Source organism: Camponotus vicinus, unplaced genomic scaffold, assembly GCF_025532165.1.
Source record: "Camponotus vicinus isolate PSW18456_S1 unplaced genomic scaffold, iyCamVici1.0 SCAF_3, whole genome shotgun sequence".
NCBI classification, from domain to species: domain Eukaryota; kingdom Metazoa; phylum Arthropoda; class Insecta; order Hymenoptera; family Formicidae; genus Camponotus; species Camponotus vicinus.
In genome coordinates this window covers 7,097,972-7,110,632 of record NW_028141967.1, presented here as the reverse complement: position 1 = coordinate 7,110,632, position 12,661 = coordinate 7,097,972, and the positions used below count along the sequence as shown (strand labels likewise).

The 12,661-nt window shown below is 35.4% G+C and overlaps 1 protein-coding gene across 2 annotated transcripts; it reads right to left on the bottom strand.

Annotated features, from left to right (window-relative positions):
* Positions 1 to 2,391: 2,391 nt before the first annotated feature.
* LOC145968315 (uncharacterized) lies at positions 2,392 to 10,751 on the bottom strand. 2 transcript variants are annotated; one of them, XM_083093695.1, is made up of 6 exons: positions 10,215 to 10,751; positions 5,331 to 5,550; positions 4,447 to 5,256; positions 4,019 to 4,260; positions 3,672 to 3,840; positions 2,392 to 3,329 (listed from the first exon to the last, which is right to left on the bottom strand). In XM_083093695.1, exons 1-6 carry the CDS (start codon positions 10,236 to 10,238, stop codon positions 3,175 to 3,177), a joined length of 1,620 nt encoding a protein of 539 aa, XP_082949821.1. In that variant the 5' UTR covers positions 10,239 to 10,751; the 3' UTR covers positions 2,392 to 3,174. The 2 variants fall into 2 exon arrangements, with proteins under 2 accessions (XP_082949821.1, XP_082949822.1); XM_083093696.1 differs by having other exon boundaries at positions 4,019 to 4,131.
* Between the last annotated feature and the right edge of the window lie 1,910 nt (positions 10,752 to 12,661).

Genomic DNA, 12,661 nt, shown 5'->3' with positions numbered 1-12,661 from the left:
TCAATAAAATTGTTAACATAAATTTTCATTTCACGCATATGTAATATATTATGCTTGGAGGGAGGTTCCTTAATATTTATTATTTAAAATAGAAAACTTTTTTTGAATTGGTTTTTTACTTTCGCTTATTTTCGTGCGATTATTAGTATTTATTAGGATTTATGTTAAATAAAATGCAATTGGACTTTATTAGTTCATATTAGTGATTTATATTATATTATTGAAAACCTTATATTTATTTATTATTAATTTTATTTATATAAAAACTCCAATTTTTTGCCTCAAATAAGCGGATAATTTCCCGTTCATCAATTCAGTTTCAAAACAATTTAATATTCAATTTAATATTATGAGTTTTCAAGTTCATATTTAAATTAAGTTAATGAGAAGTTATTTATGATTTTAATAATTATGTTTTGCAGGTTTTTTCGTTTACAATAAAAAGTTAAATACATAAAAATTTAAAACATAATATACCGTATAGCGATAAATGAATTAATATCAATAAATATATTGTTACGTCCGTGTTACGCAACATTTTGGGGGTTCGTCCGGCCAAAATGTTGCGTCCGCGGAACGATATTTATCGATCGCGCACGACACAAGGATCGGCACCCGCGTTCTCGCTCGCGCTCGCGCACTCATAAATGAGAACTCGTATTTGTAACAAGAACACAAGAACTTTAATGAACACAACACAGAATATAACAGATATAACGATAATGGTAACACGAGAAAACGAGACGCGTCCGCTCAGCTTGACAGCTGGTACCAGACTCGACTGTCATTCGACAAATCAATATTCTTTTTGACAACGAGATCTTCCTTGCTTTCCAAAGCTGACTCGACCGCTAATTGAACCAGGGACGTAACACGGACGTAACACTTGCTCCCCTCTTCGAAAGATTGTCGTCCCGACAATCACGAAATGGCAAGTTTCTCCAGGAATCTGGTCGAATTAAAGTTCCCGATGTGTCTCCATGTTCTCCCTGAACTGCTGTTCAGGTTACCGAACTGCACATCCTCTTGGGCCCAAACGACACAAATGATTCCAGGAATTTCGTAGTTTCACATCTTCAGGCAAGAAAGGGGTGACCTTCCGTGAACCCTTCGTTCTCCAAAGAGAACTTCTCAAGCCTCTGCCTCGGCATTTGCCCTCCGTCCCGCGGGAAAACCACGGCTCAAAAACCGCGAGCGAGGCAGTCTTCGTCCTTTAATGTTCAAATAATTCCATTTTCTTTTTTGGCTTCCTCTCTCCTTCCTTTTTCTTTCTTATTTTCTTGTTGTCAAATGAAACTTTCCTGAAAAAAAAATATTTTACAGCTAAACTCTGGACAAAATATTTTAATAACTTCTCTTTCTTTTAAAAAAAAGAAAAGAAAGGTGGGCTCCGAATTATTCTCCTAATTCAAACTTCGTCGTTCGTGAAAAGGGGCCAACCTATCAGAATGAACTACTTTACATTTATGCCTATTCGATTTCCTAATTCCATAAACAACGTCACTAAGCTTTTTAATAATCCTATAGGGTCCCTCCCAACTACTCTGTAGCTTGGGAGATTTTCTCCTTATTCTTCGAGGATTATAAAACCAAACTTTCTGGGAAATATTAAAATTAACCTTCCTAACTCTTTGATCATATCGGACTTTGGAACGAAGGGACTGAAGATTTAAACGCTGCCTAGCACTATTGTGAATATTACTTAATTTCCTCCTCAATTTTTGCATATATCCTTCAGAAGAATCATCTTCCTCTCCCCTCTCCGGAGGATTTCCACGCAATAAATCCAGTGGCAATCTTAGATCTCGTGCGAAATATAATTCCGCAGGGGAGGCTCCGGTAGCCTCGTGTTTTGAAGAACGATAAGCTAATAAATACATGGGTATCCAATTATCCCAATCCTTTTGGTCTTCCGAAATAAATTTAGCTAAATAATTTAGGACTGTCTGATGATGACGCTCAACCTGACCATCTGATTGAGGATGTAGGGGAGTTGTTCTAGTCTTACGAATTCCTAAAAGACGCGTTATCCCCTGAAAAATTTTCGATTCAAAATTCTTTCCCTGGTCTGTGTGAATCTCTAAAGGAACTCCATGACGAGAAATAACTTGCTTCACAAATACGTCCGCTACCGTATTTGCTTTGATGTTTTTCAACGGGAAAGCCTCAACCCATTTGGTGAAACAACCCAGTGAGACACGAAATGTCGTTCCGACATCGAATCGACATCAATATGTGGGTTCGAAATGAGATCGAAATTGACGTCGACATCGATCTCTTTTTGTCTCTCATGTCGATTACCTGTCGACTGCGTAATCGACGTCTAGTCGACATCAAATCGATTTTTATTAAGTCAGACAAATATTGCAGGAAATAATAAAAAATTTAATATATATATAATTAGATAAAATCAATGTTTATTTTAAAACAATAAAAATATTATTTTTTCATTAGTCTTACATCATCTAACATCACAATTGGTTTTATCACTAATAATGGACTAAGGGGCTATACTTTTATATATAAAGTTGTCGTTATTATATATCATTGCAGCTATTGCATAATACATAAAATATGGGGCTAAAAAAACAAATAGAAATGTAAATAGATTATTCGAGTGTTGAAAATTTCGAGTGTAAAAAAACTAAATATTTTAGGACCAAATAAGTGCTTCCAATTTCTCGACTTTTGTGTTTTGTCCAATAAAAAAGCAATATGTGCACAAGAATCGCAATTAATACGTGGAAAATTAAAAAATTAATCATGGAAATAAAATCTTACACTCAGATATGAATCAGTTTATAATAATTGCACAAAAAGTGATCACATAGAGTGGCTTGTGCAATAAATAAAGAAATCATAAAAAAATTTTTATAAAAGAGTAACACGATAAAGCAATAAGATCTTATATAGCAAGCGTATATAGACAGTTGTTCGTATTTGTTGCTCGTGTAAAACATCTCGTGTAAATAGTGCATGTAAATCTAAAAAAAAATCGGAAGTAAAAACGGCCCATTTTACATCTGCGCTGGGCGCCTTAAATAACTAATGGACATTACAATTATTTTGATCACTAATAGATAACCTATACCTATATCATAACCCTATATCACAATCAGCAAAAAATATCACATGTTACAGGTAACACTGGAAAAAACTTATTGTCTTGTTTTCTTAAGTACTGCTTTCTTTTAGAGAGCTCTTGCTCTTCCTCTTCCCAGTGTCAGATCCTTTCTCTTGCTTCCGCCAGGGAGCATTTCGCAACCAGGACATCACAGAATCTTTGGCATCTGAGAGATCACTCTCAGGAAATCGCATTTGTATCACACCTGAAATATATGACATATAATTACATTTTCCGCTAATAAATACCAATACAGCTTACAGGCTATCCATTCAGTCCTTAATGACACAATTTAGGAAAGCAATGATCAAATCTAGTTGATATATTTACATCAAAGAATACGCATCAGCTTGATATTTCAAGACATGAATTATTCAAAATATATATATTAATTCCCAAATGGTTACACTCATATTGTATATATATATATAAACAGTGGAAGAAAATTGTAGATATACTTTACATTTCCAGTATATATATATTCTAATAGCAAGAAAAAGTCACTATTCAAATATTCAATAATCTTCAAAAACCTTTAAATGCATACCTTGAACCACCTCCCAAAGATGCAGATTTTGAAAGCCTTTTTTTCCACTTCCGTCAGTACCCTTAAAATTGTAGGAACAGGCCAGTACATTAGATATCAACTTTGCCATAACTTGAGCAGCTGCTTTTCCTTCAATTTTATTCAAGGAAAATGAAGCCAGATAATGAACCTAAAAATCAAACAATCACATCTACAGTTCGCTGACATAGGGATATAAAACAGTGCAAGTAGAATTAAGCATGTATAGAGTAAATACAAAAAATCAGAGGCATCATTTTCGGATATGTTTGTGTAGAGAGACTCCATATTACACGTGAAAAATCAATACAAAACATCCTTAAACTTACCATTGCTGACAAATTAGATTCGTCTTCCAAAAATCTCTCCATAGCTTTCAGATCATCCTCTGTATAAACAGGAAGAGCCGGTAGATCTGATGGACGAATAATTCTTTTCTCAGCTGGAAGAAGAGACCGGTTGAGTCGCGTCTGATTCATAACTGTGACATCAACTTTACTGCTCAATTCTTCCACTCGCACAAGTGTAGTTTTGCATAGAGATTTTATTTCTCTAATGCTCTTATTGATATCTGAAATTAAATAATATAATTAATTGAAATTATTATATTTCGGCTCTTGAAATTCAAAGATATATATAATCTGTGATTTTCGGTTTGAGAGTCAACGAGAGCAAAAATTTTAATTTTTCGCTAAGCTGTTAATATAATTAATATAAAAATATAAATAGGGCCAACAACTGACCATAATATAATTACCAAAGGAAAGACTCTCAGCATCATTATCATCTTGTGACATTTTCCGGTGACAATTATATTGCTGATGACGAAAGATTTCATGATTTCTAGGACTCATCCTGTGCAACAATGGAGACCTCAAAGGTGTATAACAACTCGGCCGAACCACTTCTGTGTCTCTTGAGCTTGGGCTTTGCCGTTCAGAAGGGATTCCAAGGCTGGACTCAACTTCAGATTCATTAATCATATTTTCCTTCTCATCTCCCATACTATTAACATTGTTTTCGGACAGTGTGACATTCATTTGTTGCAAAGGGCTTTTGCCACATACATTCAGCTGAGGAACAGTTAATGTACTCTTCTGCTTCTTAAGAGCATTTTCGAGACTCTCTTCTTTTAGGTTCTGAAAAACTTGCCGCTCAGTTTTTCGACTTTTAATTTTCTCTATTAAAGATGAAGCAGTTCCCGTGTTTTTATGTGCAACAGTCACAATAATTTTTCTGTTCCTGTCATTCTGATCTGGGCTTATGTTACTAGGGCTTTTGTGTTGAAAGGACAACGATGGTGGTGCCGGTATATCTTGATCTATCTTCTTTGACTTGCCAAACTTTCTAATTTTCTTATGTTGAACCAAATCTGAGTCGCTGTCATCAGACAGAGACTGTTTCTTTTTATTGTATTTTGGAACATCTGAATCCTCATCATCATCGGTATATATAATAGGTGGTCGTTTCTTCCTTTTACCCCGGCCCAATTCTCTTTCAGTCTCGTAGGAAGTTAGTCCTTCATCCACCAATCTCTTCAACATCTCTCTAGCTCTTTTTATAGTATCTGGATGCAAATAAAGTAATAATAATTAGACTAAAAGCATGACTCATATAGTTAACTTGCGCAATCAAACTTACCGAAGTACCTTATCACCTCAACATAGCACACTGGCCAATTTGGATCTGGGGAAGTTTCCTTCCTTATAAGTTTTCCAGCATCTACGGAAGAAGGAGGCCATTTTGTCGTACCCATCATGTCCTCGTTTAAGTCAACAATCCATTTGGCGAGGCCCACCTCATAAACTGTGTCGTCATTTGATTCTTTTTCTGTTTTGTTAATAAATTTGATGACAACGAACTAAAAACGATGCAAAGAAGATTATGTAGATATACAATTGCAGCAGGGAGGATGGTTGTTAGAAAAGAAGGGAGAAGGAAAATGGTGGATGAAAGATATAGAAAAAAAAAGAAAAGAATAAGGGAAGAAGGAAGGAAATGAGAGAGAAGAAAAGAATTAGAGAGAGAGAGAGAGAGATAAAAAGTTAGAAATAAAAGATAATGTGAGAAAATTATAATCTTTAAAAAAACAAGATATACATACATATATACATATAGCAGGGATTTGACAGAATACATGCAATACTTAGAATAGGGGCATTGTGTGCAACAAAGGCACACACAGAAATGCATCACCATCTGACATTAGCCAACATTTTGACTCAACGTCTGTCAGAGCAAAACTTCTTCTAACATGTTCTTTCTCAGATACACGAACAATGCCTAGAATAGATGAGTTTAGAGGATATGTGTAGAGAAGTTCTCAACATTAAGGAACATATTTCCAATCAGAAAAATGCCATCTTCATTCTGAACAATGTTCCTCAATACAACAATGTCTCCACCAACAGTTCGTAAACACGAATCTTTCCTTCCTAGCTGGAAAAAAATTTTACCAACTGACAATCGTCTGAAGTGCGTACCAATCATGACTTCATTTGGATCTCTGTGCTCTTGAGAAAGAGTAACATGCTTATCATTAGAAGACAAATGAACAGTAACACGTGCAGACCTTTCAAGGTCTCTATAAGCTGCTTGCTGCAACGGTTGATACCCTGATCGGAGAACTGTCTTAAGGGATTTTAATCTATTTTCGAATTTAAAAGCACTGAAGTTTTCGAGCTGTCCATATACGGCACATTCAGCGGTCAGATGGCAGAGAGCATGGACATTATATACTACAAACTTCTGCCCGTAAATGTTGACAGAATGGCGTATAAAGAGTCGTAACAATTCATTAGCAGTTTCTAACATTGAACGAACCAGAACTAGACTAGAGAGAATATAAAGACCAGAATGCAATAAGAGAAAATGTTTATACACATTTTCATGAAGATATCTTTTGAATACAAAAATGCCATCATAGAGACACATTCGTCGAAGCTCAGTAGCCTTGTACAGATTCCATTCTATCAATGATCTTGGAGGCCTAGCAAAATCTTGTGGACATGTTTGAGATAAATCATTTTCAAGAATAGCAGATATTTCGCGGACTGCATTAACTTCCAATTGCCAAGGCCCATTCCACAGGATCCATGCCTTAAGCAGTCTCTTCCAAACTCCTTGCCAAATCAAATGCATTGGATCAAGGCGGAACTGAGATATCATGTTAGTATTTCTCGACAAAATAGACACACCAGTATGATGAAGTCGCTGACTCATGTTACGAAAAGACTGATCCGTTCTCAGAGGTTCATCAAGTTGCACGTAAGTTCTCCTTCCATCAACATGTCGACCAACACCCTGGCGAAAATAAGAAACTTTATAAAGCGTTAACAACCGTTGAGTGAGGGTTTTCTGAGAGTTTATATGCTTTTCAAACTTTGTAAGAGCACTTACATAACGCTGTTGGGTTTTGAATGCTTATCAAACGCTGCAGTGTTGCAATTTTTGTTCTACAAACTCTTTATATAATGTTACATGAAAGTTTTGCAATGCTGAGGTAACATTTTTCAGAGTACGTTCAGTAAACGTTGATACATCTTCGTGTACAGAGTTTACTCAGACTTTTCAAACGTTTACGATTACGCTATAACGTACAAACGTCTTTTAAACGCTGCAGTGTTGCAATTTTTGTTCTACAAACTCTTTACTAATTGTTTTTAAACTCTCGACGAACTTCCACAAACGTTCATGTAAACGCCAAACAAACGTCTCATTTTTGCCAGGGCAACAGTACATTTTTCACATGATGCATAGCCCGAATGACCTATAGTGCATTTTACTAATGATCGAGCGGGTGCATCTAGTATGTAATTTCGAACTTCAAACTGGTACGTTACCCCATTGTAAATGTATCCATTTTCTAGCAAATTTTCAACCTCATTAACGAAGTCATACAAGAATTCTGCCGAATTTTTAGGATCTTGCTTGTCCAAATATAAAGCAATAATGAATGGCTCATTTTCGGTACCAAGATAGCCCAAAATAGGCCAGAACTTCTTCTTCGAACTTTGAAATAAAGGTAAACCATCTATGTTCACATCAATCTTGATACAGTCATATCTTTGAAAATACTCTCTCAGATCCATAGCATTCAGATTAGTCAAAATACTTTTGTACCAAAACTTACATCCATCATCAAATTCAACTACATTAATATGAACAGGAGTGTGAAGTAGTGTCTTATAGTTTCTGGGCATTCGTGGAAAAACTACATGAAGTCTATTGAGAAGATCATTCAATTTTTTCATGGATAGATGTCCTGCCTCTAATGCCCACTCACGAACAGTTTCAATAATATATTCTTCTCTTTCAGTATCATTTTCAAATTCTACAACATTTCTCTCATTATTATCGACAAAATCTACACCAGGCCTATTATCATCATTTTCATCATTGGCACTTGATAATGAATCACTTCTATTATTATTTTCCTCTTCACTTGATGAAGCATCATTATTTGGTACAGATTCTTGTTCTAGATAACGCATTTCACATTCATCTATACTGTCGACATACGAGAGATTGCAATCAGAAGATTCACTATCCGCGTCACTTGTTATAGCATATCTTGTATTGACTTTGCTCATGATCTCATCAACTTTGAATCTTTTAGATACCTCTCTTTCAGCTCTTCGTCGTAGCCTCCGCTTGTAAGATTTCGAACTCATCTTAAAAAGTGGAAAATAAAGAAAAAGAGTGAAATTACTCAATAGTTCTAAAAAGTTAGTTAGAATATGTTAGTGAGATCACATTCATAAGACACTGAATACGTAACCTGCTAATACTAAACAAAAAATGTCTCAATCTAATTATTATATAGGAAATTAGTATATAGGAAATTATTATATAGGAAATTAGTATATAGGAAATCTGTATATAGTAAAGAAAAATTTAATTTGTGGTTTAATTTCTCAGATTTCGATAAAAAAAGGCTTAAATACTATAATAATCAGAGACTTTATAAGCGCACCATAGTAGGTGAAATTGTAATAAGATTTTAATGGTAAAATTTTGTATAGAATCATATTTGTAAAAAACTTTTTATGTGTTAATAGATACATTACCCTGTTTAAATTTTTCTTATAAAACGACACTAAATCATTTAAAGGATGGAAAGAAGCAAATGTTACATAGATTACAACAAATATTCAGTCAAGTTGATTATGTTTGTACTACAATATATATATGGAGTAACAATCAAAAAAGTTATGGAAGCAACATGCTATTATACAGATGAAAATTTAAATAGACGTTCTGTTATTAGAATGTAGAAGAATTTAATTTTCACATACACATCGAAAAATTGAATGTCTGCTTACTGAAATACACAAATCATTTAATGTACATAGTTAGGAGAAAATTAGTTGGCATTAACTGAAAATGCCAGCAATTTTGTAAAATTTTTCAGAGTGTATTCTATCACTGAAAATTAAAAACACACAAGATATTGATTTTATTAATGATGATGAATGGTGTACTATTTCAGTGCACAATATTTCCGACTTTCAAACTCTTGAATTTTCTAATGACAGAACGATGATATTATATGATTCATTTGCATCAGCATTTTCTTTGTGGGTAACAAAGAAAATGCTGAGGCATTAAATTTGATTGCCACCGTAGATGTTCAAGAAGCTTTTAAAACAGCTTATTAACAAATTTATAATTCAACGTTTGAAAAGTTAACTGCATTGTGGAACATCTGTCATAAATCAACAAATGCTTCAAATATGATAGAAAGTATTTGTAAATACAAATACTATCTTATTGTTCCATGTACAACTAGATGGAATTCTTTTTTATGAGTTTGTAAAAGAGAGGTAATTACATAAGTTTATTGAAAATATGCTCATCGCGAAAGCCTTTCAGACAGCATTCTAAAAGATTAATTTAATATGAAAATTAAAAACAGCAATGATACTGACAGATTGCCAGTGTTTTGATGATTATCAACAACAATAGGCTAAACGTTTATAAAAATAAATATATTAGATATCAAGAAATTATACTTTGAACTCACAAATCGATATAAAATTAAAATTATATATTTATGTATGAATACCAGTTCATCTAGGTTTTATGAAATGTTTAGATTTAGGAAATGAGATTACGAACTCTTGCCAAAGAAAGAGCTAACGAACAAGAAGATCCAACCATAGAAGTTCCAATCAACGATGTACGAACCATTTGCACAGAAACTTGGAAAAAACACAGAAAATTATATGCATGGAGAGTCAATTTAAAGAAATAGAATATTTTTCGCTTTTCTATAAAAGAAAGAGGAGGAAACCATAGTTCAATAAACTAATAAACGAAGAACATTACAGAGGAAATCAACATCAGTAAACAAAAATAAGCTCTCAATGCCGCCCTCAGTGTGGTGCCAGTGTGCTGCCGCTTAATTACTGATACTTAGGTTATGTTCCGAAACATCTTTTCCGAGGAAAATTTTGCTCGATGTCGGAACGTAACCCTAATCTAGAGATAATCCATAAATGTAACATAACTGAAAATACTTACTGGACGCTGATTGTCACTCGACATGGTTCTCGGAAAACTTAATTCCCGTCACTTCGCGTCAATGCTGAGATTCTTCCCAAGTTGTTGCTTAGGACCACTTGCTTGACCACTTGTTAAATTGCTTGTATATAACACACGTCCAACGCACTATCGCTATCAACGCAAAGAAATTGAACGGTCGCGTGAACTAGCATACACGTTCGCACACGTATACGCTTTCACAACAAGAAATGCCGATAGAAACGCAGACCGCGCCGTTACAACAATGTCCGCGGAAAATAATATTAATAGCGTCAGTAGCGCCACATCTAATCATCATCGGTTATCGATTCGATGTCGATCGATATCGAATCGATGATTGTCTGCATACTCTCTCATATAATGAGTCTCTTAATTGTAGACAAAATTTGCGGGTTTTGAACACAAATAACTTAGAAAAAAGCAACTCCTGATGTCAAAACAATTTGATCGAAATCGGCTGATTTTCGAAGTCAATTTCAATGTCGATGAGTTTTCGGTGAATCGACGTTGAATCGACATCGAGTCGACATCAGTCTTCTCACTGCGAATCAATAACCACTAATAAATATCGATTCCCAGCTGTGGTAGTCGGAAGAGGACCAAGTATATCCATCTGAACTCTATCAAACGGGGAACTCGAATTATAAACTTGTAAAGGAGATTTCCCCTTTCCTGGGGGGACCTTTCTTCGCTACACAAATCCTGCAGGAACGACACCAATCTTCCACATCCTGCTTGCATGTAGCCCAATAAAAACGTTTTCGAATCCTCTCCAATGTTTTGTTGACTCCAAAATGGCCATCAGACGCGGAATCATGGGCTTCTTCCATTATTTGACTAACAAAATCCTTGGGAACAATTATCTGAAAAACTTCAGACTTCAAATTAGGAGATTCCCATTTTTTAAATAAGACCCCCTCCTTTAAAATTAATGCATCCCAGTAAGTCCAATAAATTTTCGCAGAAACATCCTGTTTAACCTCTTGCCAACAGGGACGTCTTCCTAACTCCTTCTCTCGTAAAAACATTGAAATAACCGAGTCCTCTATTTGCCGATTACGCCATTCTTCAAAATTGTTTTCCCCCAGAATTATCCGAGCAACAGAGCTTTCCTTAAATTCTATCTTAGCACAATAAGCACAACCAACTTCGAAACAAGGACGCCTTGATAACCCATCAGCATTCTGATGTAGATGACCTTTACGATGGACAATTTCAAATTCATACTGTTGTAATCTCTCCAACCATCGGGCCAATTGTCCCTCCAAATCCTTGAAAGACATCAACCATTTAAGAGAAATATGATCCGTTCGAATTTTAAATTTTCTTCCATACAAATAATGATGGAAAGATTTTAATGAAGCCACAATAGCTAATAACTCCCGACGCGTGACACAATAATTCCTTTCTGTTCTGCTCAAGACTCGACTGAAGTAAGCGATAACCTTTTCCGTGCCATTCTGAACTTGTGACAAAACTGCTCCAACACCGTGATTCGAAGCATCCGTGTCCAAAATGAATTGTCCCTGCTCCACGGGAAAGGATAAAACAGGCGAAGAAATTAATTTTTGTTTTAATTCCTGGAATGCCTTTTGACAGGAAGAAGACCATTCAAATTTTACCTGATGCTCCGTAAGTGTAAACAAAGGTTTGACTATCAAGGAGAAACCTTTAATAAATTTCCTGTAATAGGAACAAAATCCCAAGAAACTTCGAAGCTGCTTTCTATTCTGGGGAACAGGCCAATTTTCCACGGCAGAGATCTTCTCAGGATCTGTAGCGATGCCCTGTTCGGAGACAACATGACCCAGATATTTCACTGCCCTACCAAAAAGGGAACATTTTTGGGGATTAATTTTTAAGCCTGCCGTACGCAAACGAAGAAAAACCTCCCTAAGGTTGACCATCATTTCCTCAAACGTTTTACTGAAAACCATAACATCGTCAAGATAAACCAAACAAATTTTTGATAAAACATCTCGCAGAACTCTTTCCATTAAACGCTCAAAAGTTGCTGGGGCATTACAAAGGCCAAACGGCATGACTCTAAACTGCCACAATCCATTACCTATGGAAAATGCCGTCTTCTCCTTATCTTCAGAGTTAACCTTCACCTGCCAATATCCACTTTTTAAATCCAGAGTGGAGAACCATGAATTCCCTGAAAGCTGATCCAAAATATCTTCGATTCGGGGCAAAGGGTATGAATCTCTAACCGTAACTGCATTCAGTCTTCTATAATCTACGCAGAATCTAAGTGAACCATCTTTCTTCTTTACCAAAACTACAGGGGAAACCCATGGACTTCGAGATTCCTCAATCACACCCTGTAATTTCATCTCCTCAATAATGTGTTCCACCTCTTTCCTAAGATGCAGCGGAATTCTCCGGGGAGCTTGTTTAATAGGTTTGGAATCCTTTACATT

Coding starts and splice junctions, on each gene's coding strand:
- LOC145968315 (XM_083093695.1), bottom strand. CDS start 10,238: ATGTCGAGTGACAATCAGCGTCCA. Junction 4,261..4,446: donor TGCTGAGAGTCTTTCCTTTG/GTAATTATATTA, acceptor ATTTAATTTCAG/ATATCAATAAGAGCATTAGA. Junction 3,330..3,671: donor TCTTTGGGAGGTGGTTCAAG/GTATGCATTTAA, acceptor CATATATTTCAG/GTGTGATACAAATGCGATTT.